This window comes from Hemitrygon akajei, chromosome 12 (genome assembly GCF_048418815.1).
Source record: "Hemitrygon akajei chromosome 12, sHemAka1.3, whole genome shotgun sequence".
Taxonomy (NCBI): domain Eukaryota; kingdom Metazoa; phylum Chordata; class Chondrichthyes; order Myliobatiformes; family Dasyatidae; genus Hemitrygon; species Hemitrygon akajei.
Genome location: NC_133135.1, coordinates 55,872,524 through 55,891,689, shown reverse-complemented (window position 1 = coordinate 55,891,689; position 19,166 = coordinate 55,872,524). Strand labels below are relative to the sequence as shown.

The 19,166-nt window shown below is 39.8% G+C and overlaps 1 protein-coding gene across 1 annotated transcript in view; it reads right to left on the bottom strand.

Annotated features, from left to right (window-relative positions):
• Positions 1–19,166, bottom strand: part of LOC140737036 (retinoid isomerohydrolase-like) — a 45,927-nt gene that overhangs the window by 16,138 nt on the left and 10,623 nt on the right. Inside the window, exons 4-7 of the mRNA XM_073063143.1 lie at positions 13,235–13,342; positions 10,723–10,864; positions 4,908–5,055; positions 726–807 (exon numbers count right to left, since the gene is read on the bottom strand). Of these exons, the coding sequence (XP_072919244.1) occupies positions 726–807; positions 4,908–5,055; positions 10,723–10,864; positions 13,235–13,342 (480 nt within the window). The remainder of the gene's footprint in view (positions 1–725; positions 808–4,907; positions 5,056–10,722; positions 10,865–13,234; positions 13,343–19,166) is intronic.

Here is a 19,166-nt window from a genome sequence, read left to right as displayed (position 1 = left end):
ATTCTTAACAAAATGAAAAATTTGAACTAAATTAGCATTCTTTTAAAACAACCCTGTAAATCTTTTGATCACATATTATAGAACAGAGCTGAAACATTTGAGTATTTGTCCTTTAACTGTGAGTATACACCCCGAGATTATATATGATCTTAGCTCTTGGTAATTGTCTATTACTAGCTTATCAAGTGACTACTTGAAATTATGTAAATTGTTTAATCATGGGAGCTGAGCAATAACACTGTGCCCAATCTCATCTTTATTCAGAACCAGTGCACACTTGCACAGGCCGTACATAGAGTGAGGGAAATAAATTTGTATTAGCTGCATAAAGTTTCAGCAAGATCTGATAAATATCATTGAACTGAAATATTGGCTGTTTTTTTCTCTCTAAAGATATACTTTGATCTGCAGAATATTTCTAAAACTTTGTGTTTTTTTAAAATTCAGACTTCCAGCATGTGTAATATTTTCATTTTGAAATCAAGTCGATTAGCCATAAGGAAGAAAATGATCATCAGTAGGAAATGTTTCTTTTCCTATTTCAGTAATGTGAAGTGTTAGATCTATTCAAAGTCAATAAAACACACAAAAATCTTTGAAGTTAGATTATTGCTAAATTTGATTTTAAAACAAAAAGCTTAAGTACTCTGCTGGCAGATTTGCATTCAGAACTGATACAGGATTATCAAACAAGACAAACCTTACTCCTCCGAAATTAAACAAACCTGTGTACATAGGAAGGCTTGAACCTGTCACTGCATGGAAACTGCACAACCACCTCTGTTTTCCTCAAGGGATCTTGCTTATCTGTAATAGTAAACATTTGTACATATGTTGAGCCTCAACTTCTTAGAAACTCCATTCAGATTTTATCCTTTTCATCAGCAACATATTCCATAGATACCAAGATGATAAATCTCATTGTGATTTCCATACCTGTGGAATATGAAATTTCATTGAATTACTCTATAAAGAGAGTAATCTTTGAGTGGCTCCTGGAAACTGATCATGAAAACACAGAGATTCTTGTGAAACACAAGAATACTAATACTTTCAGTTTTTAATTTTTTTGACAAAGCAGGAAAGGATACTGTGTAAGTAGCTGCTAAGTTGCTGTCCAAATGTAGCCAAGGGTTGACTCTTCCCCCAAAAAGTCAAAATGAAAATCTCCGTCAATAAAGCCATGCAGATCTGGATCTGAGTGTTTTAGTTTGGTATTGGCAATGTCACTCCTATAAATGCATTTTGTAGAGAATTCCTGGATTCTGGTCAAGTAAGTTCATTGGGTGCTTCACTGAAATATTCCCACTAGTTATCAAAAACTTCTGTGAAGAAACACTAGCACAAACCGTTTTCCTTTTAGAACGATAAACATATTAAGAGATGTGTACTGGTTGTAGTATCTATTTGATTCTCCAGACGATACACCTATGTGCCATTGGCACAGCGATGATGCAGAAGGCATTGATGTTTCTCAGCTTAAGGGACCCAGGTTCAATGCTGTCTGTATGGAGTTTGCAAGTTCTCCCTGTGACCATATGGGTTTATCTTTGGTACTGCAGTTTTTACCCAAGTTGCAATGACATGCTGGTAGGTTAATTGGTTCTGAAAATACAGCTCTGAGGAGGAAAAGAATTAAAGGGGAGTTGATGGACATGCAAGAGAAAACAGGTTGCAGGGAAAGAAGGGGGATGCACTAGGATTGCTTGGTTGGGAGCTGACATGGGCTGAAAGGAACAAAAGGGCACTGTATTTTAAGTAACAACTTCTAGAAAATTATTTTAAAGTAAAATTAAAAAAGGAAATTAGGACTATAAAGCCCTAAGACATAGAAGCAAAATTAGGCCATTTGGCCCTTCAAGTCTGATCCACCATTCAATCATGGTTGATTTATTATGTCTCTCAACCCTATTCTCCTATTTTCTCCCCATAATCTTTGACACCCTTACTAATCAAGAACCTATAAACCTCTATTTTAAATATACCCACTGTCTTGGTCTTCAGAGCCAGCTGTGGCAAAGCACTCTACAGATTTACCACATGCTGGCAAAAGAAAGTCCTTATTGTGTCTGTTCTAAGGGGCCAAACTTCTATTCTGAGGCTAGGCACCCCGGTCCTAAACTCCCCCCCCCCCCCCCCCCCCAATAGGAAACATCCTCTCCATATCCACTCTATTTAGGCCTTTCAATGTTCAATAGGTTTCAATGAGATCCCCCTCATTCTTCATCAAATGCTTCTCACACATTAACCCTTTCATTCCTGGGATCATTCTCATGAACTTCCTCTGGACGTTCTCCAATTCAATTTCCCCTGACACTCTCCAATGCCAGCATTTCTTTTCATAGATAAAGGGCTCAAAACTGTTCACAATACTCCGAGCACAGTCTTATAAATGTTTTATAAAGCCTCAGCATTACATGCTTGCTTTTATATTCTAACCTTCTCAAAATGAATGCTAACATTGCATTTGCCTTCCGTTCCATCGACTCAGCCTGCAAGTTAACCTTTAGGGAAACCTGCATGAGGACTCCTAAGTATCTCTGAATTTTTAATTTTCTCTCCATTTAGAAAATAATTTAGGCCTTTATTCCTTCTACCAAAGTGCATGACCATACAGTTCTCTACACTATGTTGCCACTTCTTTGCCCATTTTCCTATCTGAGTCCTTCTGCAGCACCACCTCCTCAGCTTCCTCAGCACTACCTGCTCCTCCACCTATGTTTATATTGTCCGAAAACTTAGCCACAATTCCGTCATCCAAATCAAGATATAACATGAAAAGAAGTGTCCCAACACTGACCCCTGCGGAAAACCATTAGTCATAGGCAGCCAACAAGAAAAGGCTCCCTTTATTCCCACACTTTGTCTCCTGCCAGTCAGCCAATCCTCTATCCATGCTGGTATCTTTCCTGTAATACCATGGGCTTTCATCTAGTTTAGCACCTTCGTGTGTGGCACCTTGACAAAGGCCTTTTGAAAATACAAATAAACAGCATCCAGTGACTCTCTTTTGTCAATCTGTTAACATAGAAACATAGAAAACCTACAGCACGATACAGGCCCTTCAGCCCACAAAGCTGTGCCGAACATGTTCTAACCTTAGAAATTACCTAGGGTTACTCATAGCCCTCGATTTTTCTAAGCTCAATGTAACTATCCAGGAGTCTCTTACAAGACCCTGTCGTATCTGCCTCCACCACCATCACCAGCAGCCTGTTCCATGCACTCACCACTCTCTGCATAAAAAAACATAACCCTGACACCTCCTCTGTACCTGCTTCTAAGCACCTTAAAACTATGCCCTCTCATGTTAGCCATTTCAGCTCTGGGAGAAAACCTCTGACTATCCACACAATCAATGCCTCTCATGATCTTATACACCTCTATTAGGTCACCTCTCCTCCTCTGCTGCTCCAAGGAGAAAAGGCCGAGTTCATTCAAACTATTCTCATAAGGCATGCTCCCCAATCCAGGCAACATCCTTGTAAATCTCCTCTGCAACCTTTCTATAGTTTCCACATCCTTCCTGTAGTGAGGTGACCAGAACTGAGCACAGTACTCGAAGTGGGGCCTGACTAGGGTCCTATATAGTTGTAATGTTACCTCTCGGCTCTTAAACTCAATCCCACAGTTCATGAAGGCCAATGCACCATATACCTTCTTAACCACACAGTCAACCAGCGCAGCAGCTTTGAGTGTCCTATGGCCTTGGACCCAAAGATCCCTCTGATTCTCCACACTGTCAAGAGTCTTACCATCAATGCTATATTCTGCCGTCATATTTGACCTACCAAAGTGAACCACCTCACACTTATCTGGGTTGAACTCCATCTGCCACTTCTTAGCCCAGTTTTCCATCCCATCAATATCCTGCTGTATCCTCTGACAGCTCTCCACACTATCCACAACACCGCCAACCTTTGTGTCATCAGCAAACTTACTGTCCCAGAACAGATCCCTGAGGCACTCCACTGGTGACCGACCTCCATGCAGAATATGACCCGTCTACAACCACTCTTTGCCTTCTGTGGGCAAGCCAGTTCTGGATCTACAAAGCAATGTCCCCTTGGATCCCATGCCTCCTTACTTTCTCAATAAGCTTTGCATGGGGTACCTTATCAAATGCCTTGCTGAAATCCATAAACTTTCTTTCCTCAAATTCCAATTGGTTTGTTAAACACAATTTCCCTTTAAGGAAGCCATGCTATTGCATCATGTGTCTCCTAGTACCCTGAAACTTCATTCTTCAACAATTGATAAAATAGCAATTGTTGACATTGAGGTTTCAAAGCAACCTAGAAAGGTGGATAAACTTTTAGACTGGTTGATTTCAACGCATCTATGTGTACACTACAACACATATGAAAATGGTAAGCAATAACCATGTGGAATCACTTGTAGCTTTGAATATGGAACGTTTTTGAAGAATCCAGCATTTAAAGACTTCTGTACTGGTTTTTAGCATTGGTTTTTTTCTTTAAAATACTAGGAGAGAGCTGTCCCTGAGGAATGTCGGCATGTTTCTGGCCAGGTCATTTGCACTTTACAGCTTTGAAGAGGAGCTCGCCTGCAACTACAGACAGCCTTTATCAGTGCTGGGTTGAACATAGAAACACAGAAAACCTACAGCACAATACAGGCCCTTCAGTCCACCATGCTGTGCTGAACATGTACTTACTTTAGAAATTACCTAGGTTTACCCATAGTCCTCTATTTTTCTAAGCTATTACCCGTGAACATATAATACAGACCCATTGCTTTAGGAATTGCTATTGCAATATTCTTCAACAACTACTAACTCCTTTAAAATGCCATCCACATGGCTAAAAACAACACACCCAGTCCCTCCTCCATTCAAGTTTTTGATTATATTTATTTCCATAATGGTTTTAAAAATGACTATATACCTGACTGTAGTGGAGGTATTTTAATAATGTTGTAGGCAAATGCGAACCTTTTCCCAAAGCAATTGCCAATGTTGTAGACAGTTCCATCACGTTCAATGTGAGGGTGGGCTGTTGCACCATTGATTGTACAATAGTTGCAAAGATCAACCTGTATCAAGAAAAAAATGCATTTTAAATGTACACTAAAATTTGAAAGCTTTTTGAAACAGAAACTTCAAAAGTAAATTTGATTACTTGCATCATTTTCCAACTACACAAATTTTGCAAAATTTTCTCCTGTGATTCGGTGGTTTATGTTTTACCACTCAGTCACTGCCACATGGTATGCACACAAGAGATCCTGCAAATTCTGGAAGTCTTGAGCAACACATACAAAATACTGGAGGAACTCAGCAAGTCCTGATGAAGAGCTTCAGCCTGAAATGTATCTGTTTATCCCCCTCCATAGACGCTGCCTGACTTGCTGAGTTCCTCCAGCATTTTGTGTGTGTTGACTATACATGTGACTGCATGATAGAAAATTAAGGCCACAGTTATCATTATGCTAATCATTATAATAACTAAAACTTTGAAAATCTTGACTCACCAACAATAATATTGCACCTTTGTTTTTTCTGTTATTATTTTCATGCAATGATCATAAAGCAAATGTGCACAGAAACATTTGTTTTAATAGAAAAATTAGGTGGACAGAAACTACTGGATGCACTTTATGAGCATGGTTTCCTTTAACAACTACAGCAAAAACAGACTAATGCCTCTTTCCCTCCAAAGCAGTACAGCACTGGCCTGTGGAGGTCAGAATCCTCCCATCATGTGGTCGGTCCCTTTGTAGGAGTAGATGAAGCTCCAGACAGCGCACACAAAATGCTGGAGGAACCCAGCAGGCCAGACAGCATCTATGGAAAAGAGTAAACAGTCGACATTTTGGGCCAAGACCCTTCAGCAGGACTCCAGCATTTTGTGTGTGTTGCTTGGATTTCCAGCATCTGCAGATTTTTTCTTGTTTGAGATTAAGGTCATAGTTTAGTTTGAATATAGCACATCAAGTCAAGTTTATTGTCATTTAGCTATATACATGTATATAACCATATAATATATAGAAATGAGACAACATTTCTCTGGAGCAGGGTATAAAGCACAGTAGTACACAACACACAATGACTTATGAAGGTATAGGTAAAATCTACAGATGAATCACACATAAATAACAAAGTGCATTAATTTTAAACATTGGAAGGTACGGAACAGATTAACCAGCGACACTTTGAATATAATGTGGCTGGGAGCTCAGAAGCCTAATGGACTGGGGGAGGAAATTGTTTCTCATCCTGTCCGTTCTTGTCTTTGAGCAATGCTCCTGATTAATGTCTCAGTGGATGGCAGGGAGACCCCTATGATCCTCTCAACTGTTCTCACAGTCCTTTGTAGAGTCTTTTGGTCCGATGCTCGACTTCTCCCATACCAGATGGAGATGCAGCTTGTCGGGTGCTCCAGTAAAACGCAGTTAAGATGGGGGCTGGGAGCCTTGCCTGCCTCAGTCTTAGGAAGTAGAGGCACTTCCGTGCCATCTTGTTCAATGAGGTGATATTAAGGGACCAGGTAAGCTTATCCATAATGTGAACTCTCAGAAACTTAGTGCACTTAGCTCTCTCTTTGGAGGAGCCATGTATTCGTAGAGGGGGATGGCTTGTCTGCACCTTCCTGAAGTTCACAATCATTTCTTTTATCTTCCCATGTTCAGACTTAGTTTGTTCTTCTTGCACCAATCCACTTCCTCTCTATACTCCGTTTCGTCATCGCTCTTGATCAGGGCGACCACTTGATGACACAGTTTGAGTTGGGTCCTGTGACACAGTCACTCAGCAGTGGGCTGAGCACACAGCCTTGGGGAGTGTCAGTGATCAGTGTAATGGGACTAGAGACGTTGCTGTCCACACCGACTGACTGTTACCTTACTATTAAAATAAGTCTGTGGAAATACTCTTAAGTCAGTAAGGATAACTTTTTATACAAATAACAAGTACAAAGGACTAATGTGCATTCATATTTAGTATCACCAAAGAGAATTGCTAAAGGCCAAGTGCTCTTTGCTTTCTCAGTATTGTTCTTAATCTTAGTTGACCTAATGAATTTTGGAGACTAGGGATGAGTCACACTTGTTAAAGTCTGGGTTAAAAAACATGTAGAAGCAATTCAGCAGTGACCCGGGTGAATGCACATTAAGGCTGTGGAGCTGTAGGAACATGAGAAAAGGTTTCACCTTGTACCCCCCCTGCCATCTGATAAGATCAACTTTACTGCAACATTCCTTCGATACTCCCATATCTCTTGATTAGCTTAGATATACAAAAATCTTTCCATCTGTCCTCACAGCGTAGATCTCTGGTGAAATTCAAAGGTTTTCAGAGTTCAGTTCTGGCACTGTTCTGTAAGGAGTGTCTGTACATCCTCCCTGAGGAATGTGTGGGTTCTCCACGGGTGCTCAGGTTTCCTCCCACAGCCCAAAGACGTTTGGGGTAGGTTTATTGGTCAATGTAAATCATCCCGTGATTAGGTTAGGGTTAAATTGGGGTTGTTGGAGTTGCTGAGATGGTGTGGCCTACTCTGTGTTGTATGACTAATAATAATAGATAAAAAACATTTTGCTCCATCTATCACAAGTAGCTTCTTGGGCAGGGAGACCATTCCTGTACACAATATTCCTAATAAAGTCTCACCAGGGTTGTCTATGTCAGCAACAAGATGTCTTTACAAATGAACTCCAAACCTACTGCAATAAAGGTCGATTGTTCTGGTGCTTTCCCAACTGTTTGAGTTAATTTTGGTGATTCATGTATTGGGACACTAAGGTTACTTTAAACACCAGTGCCTTAAATTTCTCAATCATTTTGAAAAACATCTCTGCTACTTTTTTTTAAACCAGCACCTCCCCGCTCAGTCTAGTTCCCCTGATGCCACCCGTCCTTCTCTCATATTACATAGACACCCAGCTTTCTATCAGAAACTTAGCTGTTTTGCTTTTGTTTGTTTCAACTAAACTATTGTGACGAGCTGGACTCTAGACTGATCCTTGCAGCACTTCAACACCTCCCAATCTGCCCTTTTCTGTCTGTTAAGACTTTTTTTCTGTTTGTCAACCAAACCTCAATTCAGTAAATTATCAGAAACTTGCATGTTCTTTTGGTCTTTAGCCACCTTTTGTAGGCTATTTTGAAGTCCAAATGCCCCACATACATTGGTGCCCCTTATATTTTCTACTAGTTATATCATCAAACCAGTAACACCTGTGAAACACCATTTCCTTTTTCTAAATCTGTTCTAATTCTGACAAATCCCATTGTTATTTTCTGTAAAAACAGATTCCAATATGTGACGGCTACTAACTAGTGTGCAGCTTTTTGCTCGTCTTCCCTCCTTTCTTAACTATTTGTAGTTACATTTGCTGTTTTCCATTCCATGGAGCCTTTCACCATCTCCATTGCCAGTTCTTTAAAAACTTTGAAATTCAGGTAGTCAGGTTCTTGGGATTAATCAACTTCAGGTAATAAAAATATTTGGAATAACAATCATTTATGGTCTTTTCTTTCATCTCCTCACTTTCACTCAAGCTGTCATTCACAAATGTTTCCAGGGGTTTTTTAATGCTTTCTTACTGAAGACTGACTCAAAATATTTGATTTAATTTTGCTGCTTTTTTTCTACTCCCAAATGTAAACCATCCTGCCTCACTTTGTAAGGAACTCGCACAAACCTGTGTATTCTTTTTCTTTTTAATAAATCTACACGAACATTTGCAGTGTATTTTTACTTGTCCATGATATTTCTCATCTCTACCTTCTCCTTCTGTATTAATATTTTTAATCCTCATTTGCCAAATTTGGAAATATTTTAATGCCTCTATATCATGGGGCTTTTAGACCATAAGGCCATAAGATATGGAGCAAAAGTAGGCCATTTGGCCCATCAAGTCTACTCTGCCATTCAATCACGGGCTGATCCACTTTATCCAGTCATCCCCACTCCCCTGCCTTCTCCCCATACCCTTTGATGCTGTGGTTAATCAAGAACCTATTGATTTCTGCCTTAAATACATCCAATGACTTGGCTTCCACAGTCGCTCATGGCAACAAATTTCACAGATTTATCACCCTCTGACTAAAGTAATTTCTCCGCATCTCTGTTCTAAAAGGATGTCATTCAATCCTGAAGTCGTGTCCTCTTGTCCTAGAATTCCCTACCATGGGAAATAACTTTGCCATATCTAATCTGTTCAGGCCTTTTAACATTTGGAATGTTTCTATGAGATCCCTTTTCATTCTCCTGAACTGCAGTGAATGCAGCCCAAGAGCTGCCAGACATTCCTCATACGGAATGATTCCTGGAATCATTCTTGTAAATCTTCTCTGAACCTTCTCCAATGTCAGTATATCCTTTCTAAAATAAGGAGCCAAAAACTGCACACAATACTCCAAGTGTGGTCTCACAAATGCCTTATAGAGCCTCAACATCACATCCCTGCTCTTATATTCTATACCTCTAGAAATGAATAACAACATTACATTCACCTTCTTCACAACCAACTCAACCTGGAGGTTAACCTTTAGGGTATCTTGCACAAAGACTCCCAAGTCTCTTTGCATCTCTACATTTTGAATTATCTCCCCATCTAAATATTAGTCTGCCCATTTATTTCTTCAATGTATTTTCAATAACATAAATCTTTTCCTTTAATACTATCTTAGAAATTATATTATTAAATTTTTTTATTATTTTATTGTACCTCAAATTCTTTAAATATTATTTGTATGTTTATGGTTATGCTTAACTAGATATTACTGTGCATGTTTTAGGAATATGTTTTCCAGGAGAAAGCTGAAACCCAAGATGGCTCCTACAATAGCAATGTACAAAACTGTTCATCTCTTAAAGAGAGTATAGCTATTGTTCTCATTGAGAGGGCAGTACAATACCAAAAAGAGAAATGTATCAATGTTAGAAAGCTTTATACCATGAGATACTACGCATCAGAAATTGCATTTGGCTTGGACAAGCAAGCTTACACATGACTACACAAACTAAAGCTTGTGGTGTTTGTTTTAAGATCATTTATGTATCCATCTCAGCTGAATCTGAACCCTGGTTCCTAAAAATAAAAGGAACAAGTTCACTCATTTCAAGCAGTGCTGACAAAGGTCATTGGCCTACTTCAGCTGATAGGATGATTTAAGATGCATATACAGTACTAGAGGCCATAACTTTAAGGTGAGAGTGAGCAAGTTTTAAACAGATGTATAGGGCAAGATTGTTTTATCTGCAGAGTAGTTCTGCACATTGAATATTTGTCCGTCTTTGTTGTGTGTGGTTTTCCATAGATTCAATTGTGTTTCTTTGCTTTGTAGGTGCCTGCAAGAAGATGAAACTCAAGGTTGTATATGGTATACATAGTTTGATAGTAAATTATTTACTTTGAACTTTAGGTGCCTGGAAGACGCTCCCACGGGTGGTGGTGGAAGCAAATATAATAGTAGCATTTAAGAGGCTTTTAGATAGGCACGTAAGTATTCAGGGAATGGAGGGATATGGATCACATGTTAACAGAAGGGATTAGCTTAATCTGTTATTATACTCTACGCAGACATTATGGGACGAAGGGCTTGTTCTATGGATTAAAACCACACTTTGATCATCCAGCTTACAGTGCTACATTTTAATAATTAAGCATAGAATTCGAACACTATTTATCACCATTTGATGTTGACTAAACTCTTTAAACCAACCATTAATAAATGCATTACATATAGCAGTAAATGACCTTTTGTATCGTTTCCAGTGTCTCTGGATTGACTCTTGTAATGTAGTTTGTTTCAGTACAGGCATAGAAGTCTTCTCCAATTGGATACACATTTACCAGAGCATTATCAGTAATTTCTACTCCTTCAAAATAGGAGAAAAACCTAAAATAAGGAGAAATAAAAAAAAGGCAGCAAAAGAACACAATTGAAAAATTCTGTACTATATATCTTAATTCCTATTATAACAATAGTTTTCTGGGGGCACACAGGTAAAAAGTAGGAGGATGACTTGGGACAATACTTATTTTGTGAGAATTGCTAGGTATTATAATACTTAAACAATTTATATAGTTTAATACATAAATTTTAATATATCCCTTTTATTTCATAATGGAAGTGATTTATAATATGTGCTCTTGGACAATCATCTTTCAGCTCCGAATAAAATTAGCTTTTCTGTTTCAGTAGGAGGCTCTACTTTCTCTTTCCTTAATGACAACAGCAAAAATGAGACCCTGATTTCAAACTACAAAAATGTGAAAAAGGATCTAGCGCTTCCCGGCCGGCGTATATGACAAACAAACTCTTCTCAGGCTTCTAGCCGGGCACAAGTTTCAATTATAACTAATGTTTTGATGAAAAACTTTGCCATCTTCTTCAGGGATGATGCCTGGGCATGTCTAGTCTTTAAATACTGTTAGTTATAATTGATAGCTGTACCCAGCTGGAAGCCCAAGAAGAGTTTATTTGTTATAAAAAGTGGTTTATTTCTAAATTGTACTCAGCATTTACTTGATAACTGTGAAATAAAGGTGTTTTGCCATTCATAGGTATAAGGTCTATTAACATGTGTATCCAGTGATGTTGAATGCAGTAGAGATGTGTGAATTGTAACCGTCACCTAGGCAATAGGAATCTAGGCAACTAGCAACCCTGAGGCAGAGAAGCTAGTGCTGTAATGAAAAGGCAGATAGAATCCTTACAGTCCACAATGTCTTTCCTATTGAACACTTCAGTTAGGATCTTTTACAGATGAGCAGAAAACAAAATTAAGTGTAAATTTGCTGTGTGGCCCTCTTCCTCCTTCGGCAGATTTTGTTTGGGCTTTCCTACCAGGCTCCATATGAAAGCACCAGGTTGAGGTGAAAGAGGGGATGGATTTAAAATTAGCTGGGACTCCAGGTAGCAGTTACACGTGGAGGGTTGGGAGCAAGCAACCATCAGTGTTCAGGATGAGAGCTCGATTTCATGGCACAGCTTCCATGTCATTGTATAGGTGTCTGTGGAGATTTAATCAAAAGCTACCAGAAACAACAATAGAAGTTCCCAACTTTTGAATATATGTGAGCATGCTGCTACTTATGTGATTTTACTTATTGTATCTATAGTGCTATTTGTAGGTAAATAAATGTTTTGATTTTGTACATTATTTTGATACGTTTGTTACCACATTTCACTTTAGTTAGAAGGAAAATCTTAATGTCCTATGGGGTTTCTGGTGCAATATATCACAAAGAGCACCGTTAACAAACCCATACTAGCCCAGTTATGTATTGTTCAAAAATACTAGTTTTGATTCATGGAAGATGTAGTTTCCTTGGGGAAATTGTCTTTTATAATGACTACAGATTGAAGTAAGCACAATTAAGATCATAAGTAATGTTGGGCGATAAAAAAGGAAACGTTTGCACCTTCGTGGGTCTTATAACCTCAGTATCCAAACTGCTTTTCAGCCACTGAATATTTACAGTGTAATTACTGCTACATAGTAGGAAAGGAAGGGCAATAAAAACATTACTATTGATGTCTTTTGTGGAACAACTACAATCAGCATGGTTATCTATAAGTAAGATGCAGAGGTAGACTACCAAAGAGAGGATAACAGAAGTAGTTTCAAAATAAGGAGACCGAACAGTGACCCCTGCATTAAAGTCATAAAAGCAAGGGAAAACACATGTGCAAAGCAAAGCAGGTCTCTTGGTTAATATCAGCAATGAATAAGTATTCTGAAAGGCAAAACATTCTAATATTAAAAATTAATTACATTAATGATGTAAATGCATAAGTGACATTATTTTAAGCTATCATTTTGATCACAGATTCAAAGAAGTTTAAAAGTTTCACCCACGTGCTACAATTTTGAACTCCTGCATTTCCTATATTGTGCATAGTGCTGTCAGATTGCTTCCAGACAAGATGGAATTGTGATCCTTGGAGTGGTGGGGTGTTGGGGGGGGGGGGGGGTTTAATTAATAAGCTAAAAACAGTACAGGCTATATTGAAGAAACTTGGTAGATCAAAACTGCTTTGCTTACTCCAGTTTATGTATTTTGATTACATGATTTATTTGGCAGTTAACAGAGCATGAATTGATATAAAAAATAACTCTTCAACTTTTCAGCCTGTTTTGTTTTGATAACTTTGGAATGGAAATGCATTAAACAAAATGATTCAATAATACAAGAAACACATAGAGCTAATTCTGTGACATATGAACATTCTTATTTAAATTGTAACACATATTTTTGTAACCTGGAGAAGATGTTCTTGCATGGATCAGGGTAAGCAAAAGTACCAAATTCAGTGATCACAATTCGCTTCTCAGTCATCGCCCTCACATAGGCATCAGTTTGAATAAATCTGCAAAATAAAAAAGGTTTTCCTGATAAATAATAATTTTGCCAATTTTATTTTTCAGATTAAGTTTGTGCATTCAAAATTCTAAGTAAATGTATTATTGAGATAGATATACGTAATCATGGCTGTGGATCACAGAGCTCCCCCCGTGAAAATTTTTTGAAGAAGAAGAATGAGCACATTTCATCCTGCTTCGGTCTGGATCCTGGAACAGAAGAAGATCTTGGAAGAGCTGAGCCTGCTGACTTTTCAGCTCTCATAGCTCCTTCCTCACATCCACTCGCTTCGACTGTGGAAGAAGTTGCTGCAGCTCCGTCTGGAGTAGACACACTTCCCTCTGCAACACACACAGAATGCTGGAGGAACTCAGCAGGTCAGGCAGCATCTATGGAAATGAATAAATAGTCAATATTTTGGGCTGAGACCCTTCTTTAGAATTGAGAAGCTGGGGGAAGATGCCAGAAGGGAAACGGAAGGCTAGCTGGAAGGCGATGGGTGAAGCCAGATGGGTAGGAAAGGTCAAGGGCTGGAGAAGAAGGAATCTGATAGGAGAGGAGAATGGACCATAGGAGAAAGAGGAGGAGGAGGGGACCCAATGGGAAATAATAGGCAGGTGAGAAGAGGTAAAAGGTCAAAGTGGGGAACAGGTGGGGGGGAGGGATGGAATTTGCTTAGCAGAAGGAGAAATTGATGTTCATGCCATCAGTTCAGAGGCTCCCCAGATGGAATACTCTTTGGGTAGCCTCATTTTGGCACAATGGAATGGGAATTGGAATTAAAACGTTTGGCCACTGCTAAGTCCCGCTCATGGCATGCGGAACGGAGACACTCGATGAAGCAGTCCCTCAATTTATGACAGGCTTCTCTGATGTAGAGGAGGCCACATCAGGAGCACTGCACACGATAGACAACCCCAGCAGATTAGCAGGTGAAGTGTTACCACACCTGCCTGGGGCCCTGAATGGAGGTGATGGAGGAGGTATGTGGGTGCAGCACTTAGGCATGCTGGGATGGAGATTAGTGGGGAGGGATGAATGGACAAGGGAATCATGGAGGGAGTGATCCCTGTGGAAAGCGGGGGCGGGTGGAGGAATAGATATATTTAGTGGTAGGATCTCTTTAGAGATGGCGGAAGTTGCAGAGGGTAATATGTTGGACGCGGAGGCTGATAGGGTGGTAGGTTAGGGCAAGAGGATCCTGCCTTGCTATCTGAACCTATTTCAGTCCAAAGTTGCTCTGCATGTCAATGACCTTAAGGTCTTATCACTTACTGGATGCTTTCCTCTTGCAGTTGACTTCACAAGTGCATCAGAAAGAGGAAACTGGAGGTCCAGGAGCCAGTCGTCATCGGGGGATCAGAGGTGGAAAGGGTCAGTAACTTTAAGTTCCTCAGTGTTGTCATTTCAGAGGATCTGTCCTAGGTCCCGCAAGTAAGTGCAATTATAAAGAAGCAGCACTTCTACTTCCTTGGAAGTTTGCAAAGATTTGGCATGACATCTAAAACTTCGTCCCGCTTCTATGGATATGTGGTGAAGACTATATTGACTGGTTGCATCACAGCTGGTGTGGAAACACCAATGCCATTGAATGGTAAATCCTACAAGAGGTAGTGGGTATGGCCCTGTCCATTACAGGTAAAGCCCTACCCACCACTGACCACATCTACACAGAGTGTTGTTGCAGGAAATTAGTATCCATCATCAGGGACCCCAACCACCTTGGCCATGCTGTCTTCTTGCTTTGCCATCAGGGAGAATGCTCTGGAGCTTCAAGACTCACACCACCAGGTTTAGGAACAGTTAATACTTCTCAACCATCAGGCTCTTGAACCAGAAGGGATAACCACTCAACTTTACTTGGCCCATCACTGAACTTTTCCCACAGCCTGTGGACTCACTTTCAAGGACTCTTCATCTCATATTTTCAATATTTATTGTTCATTTATTTATCATTATATTTTTTTCTTTCTTTTTTTACTTGCACAGTTTGTTGTCTTTTGCACACTGATTGTCTGCCCTGTTGGTGTGGACTTTCATTAATTCTATTATAGTTATTGCATTTATTGAGTATGCCTGCAAGAAAATGAATCTCAGGGTTGTATATGGTGACATGTATGTACTTTTATAATAAATTTATTTTGAACACGTCACATTTGTCAGGATTAAATTCATCTGCCATTTCTCACCCATGTTTCCAAGTGATCTATTATTCTGTTGTACCCTTTGTCAATCTCCCTCACTATCCAGAACTCTGCCAACTTTTGTGCATCTGCAGAATAACTTATCAACCTAGCTACATTTTCATCAATTATGTACATATATTGCAAACAACAGCTCCCAGCTCCGATCCTTGCGGAACAGCACTGGTCACAAACCCCTCCAACACTTACAGAGCCACCCCTCCACCAGTTTTCTTTATCTTCGATAGCCAAGTGCATTTTGAATCCAATCTATCAATTTTCCATGGATGCCATGTAACTTATTCTCTAGATCCTATCAGGAGGGACATTGTCAAAGGATTTACTAAAGTCCATGAATGTGGTTGGGAGAAATTCAAGCAAGTAGTCATGGCCTTGTTGTTAAGATCATGGATGGAGCAAGTATGGATCAAAAAGTTGAAGGAGTTTCAATGATTATATTGTTATGAATATACCACAGCTCTGCGGGGCCGAAGGGTGCGGGGTAGCCCCCTCCTTTGTGAGAATCGCAAGATCACTATTGAGTCCATTCAGGAGACCCAGGAAATGAGAGAAAGACATGCAGAATCCACAAGTCGTTGGAATGTGTCTTGGCCTCCGAGAGGCGGACCCATTGATGCCGGCTATTGTCTCTTGGAGACGGACTTGTGTATTGCATCCTGTACGATGCATCGATGCCCCAGGCAATGAAACGAGGGGGAGGTTGGTGGAGGGATTGCCTCATCCCAACCTGATTGACATCTGAGACCCTGTGAGTCAGGATAAAAAGAGGGTCTGTGGGAACAGCCCCTCAGACGCACCAGAAGAAACGCCAGCGATCCCGTAATAGCAAGAAACCAGGGGAAAGGCCACGTGCGTCCGGTTCCATTTGCCCTGGAATCGGTGGGCCCTTTTCCACGGCCGAAAGGTTTTTAGCTAACAACGGGGAAACCAACTCCCAACGACTCTCGAAGGATTGACATCATAAAAGGAATGGGCAAGTTTTAAACCCGTCTTTCTCTCCAACCCAAAAGCTGCAGCTTGAATGAACTGAGTGACTTTTATATTTCCATCGGACAATACATTATCCCCTAGACAACGATAGAGCTATTTCTTATTGATTATTATTATACCCGCGCTTTTAGATTTAGTATTGACGACGTATATTATCTGTATGTTTGCATTGACATTGTTTTGTGTATTTTTATCAATAAATACTATTAAAAATAGTACCATCAGACTTCAACGGACCTCTCTATCTTTGCTGGTAAGTGACCCAGTTACGGGGTACGTAACAATATGAAGACTGATAATATAAATTTGCTGACGATACAACCATTGTTGGTAGAATCTCAGATGGTGATGAGAGAGTGTATAGGAGTAAGATATGCCAACTAGTGGAATGGTGCTGCAGCAACAACCTGGCACCCAACATCAGTACAACGAAAGAGCTGATTGTGGACTTCAGGAAGGGTAGGAACACGTACCAATCCTCATAGAGGAATCAGAAGTGGAGAGAGTGAGCAGCTTCAAGTTCCTGGGTGTCAAGATCTCTGAGGATCTAACCTGGTTCCAACATATTGATGTAGTCATAAAGAAGGCAAGACAGCGGCTATACTTTATTAGGAGTTTGAAGAGATTTGGCATGTCAACAAATACACTCAAAAACTTCCATAGTTGTACTGTTGATGCACCATCAATAACTCTCTCTGAGACGTGAAGGCGAGATATCGGTTTTTATTGACTGGAAGAAGGAACAAGCGGTAGTTGACCACCATACTACATCCTGGAGACAGAGAGGCCGGGCTCAGACCTCAATCGCCTTTATACTGGGGTCTGTGGGAGGAGCCACAGGAGCAGTCAGCAGGGGGGGTGTCCAGACAGGTATATGTAGTTCACCACAACTGTGGAGAGCATTCTGACAGGCTGCATCACTGTCTGGTAGGGAGGGGCTACTGCACAGGACCAAAAGAAGCTGCAGAAGATTGTAAATCTATTCAGCTCCATCTTGGGTACTAGCCGACAAAGAACCCAGGACATCTTTAGGGAGCGGTATGTCAGAAAGGCAGCATCCATTATTAAGGACCTCCAGCACCCAGGGCATGCCCTTTCCTCACTGTTACCATCAGGTCGGAGGTACAGAAGCCTGAAGGCACACACTCAGCAATTCAGGAACAGCTTCTTCCCTTCTGCCATCCGATTCATGAATGGACACTGAATCTTTGGACACGACCTCACTTTAAAAAAAAAAAAATTCAGTACAGTATTTCTGTTTTGGGACTTAAAAAATCTATTCAATATACGTAATTGATTGATTGATTTATTTATTATTATTATTTTTATTTTATTTATTATTATTATTTTTATCTGCTAGATTATGTACTGCATTGAACTGCTGCTGCTAAGTTAACAAATTTCACGTCACATGCCGGTGATAATAAACCTGATTCTGACTTAAGATGCAATGACACATTTGGGAAAAACAAGAGAAGTTAACTTGGAGGAAAGAGTCTTGTTATTGTGATTATATAATAATCATTCAGAATTAGAAATTACTTATTTGCCGAGTTAGAAGTATTTTGTGTAAATATTCATGGTGGGACTTGTAGGTCAATAGAAAATAAAGATTTTTTTTTTGTGAACTGAATCCTTGAAAGAGAAAGTGCCAAAGGGTAAGGAAGAATGGCCCAGATAAATGTCACATCCCACCATAACCCGGGCAAAACAGCTACTGAAAATTTTAACCAGAAGTAAAGGAGGCTGTGGGTGAGATCAAGATGAAAATCCATGAGCTAAGCTTGAATAATAATCAGGATGTCAATATGATCATTGAAAACAAGAGAGAGAACAGACATTTCAGAAGAAACTTATGGATGGAGTGGATATTATTGTCCATATAAATATAATGTTAAATTTGTAATGGCAGTAAGGTGATCTGAGCTCACAGTGTAAAGGAGAAAGGTATAAAGATGTATAAACCATCAATGCCAGATCACACATTTTAGCCTTTATTTTCCCTGAAACATTTTACCATATTATACAAGACTAGATTACAATTTTACCAACAGCTTGAGTTTCATTGGAACGCTTTGCAAGGACCTAACTACAAGGTAAAATTCCTTCAGGGCAGCCTCTCAAGACTGTATGGAACTGTAGATCAGGCTAAAAAAAACTTGTTGAACATTTTCTCAGAAAATTATCAAATGTATACAAGGAAGAAATGCTTTTGTAACTGAGCAAGTGAAAACCTGGCAAAAATAATGATTAATTTACAGGTTAGTGATGCTGGTTTACCCATTTGAAGTGTTTCCAAGTTCTTTTCTTCCGAAGTTGCTAATCTCATATTTTCTACAGGCGTGAAAATTTTGGAATATAGAAGAGTACAGTACAAGCCCTTTGGCCCATGATGATGTGCCAACTTACATTATAAGATAGGATAGCATTATTTGTCATGGGTACATTGAAACATTTTCATTAATGACAAGCACAGTCTGAGGATGTGCACGGGGCACCCCACAAGTGTTGCTATGCTTCCAGCAGCATCCTAGCATACCCATAACTTACTAACTTTCACCTCTACATCTTTGGAACTTGGGTGGATACCAGAGCAGAAGTGGTTCCATAACCTCATCCATGTGCATCTCCAAACTG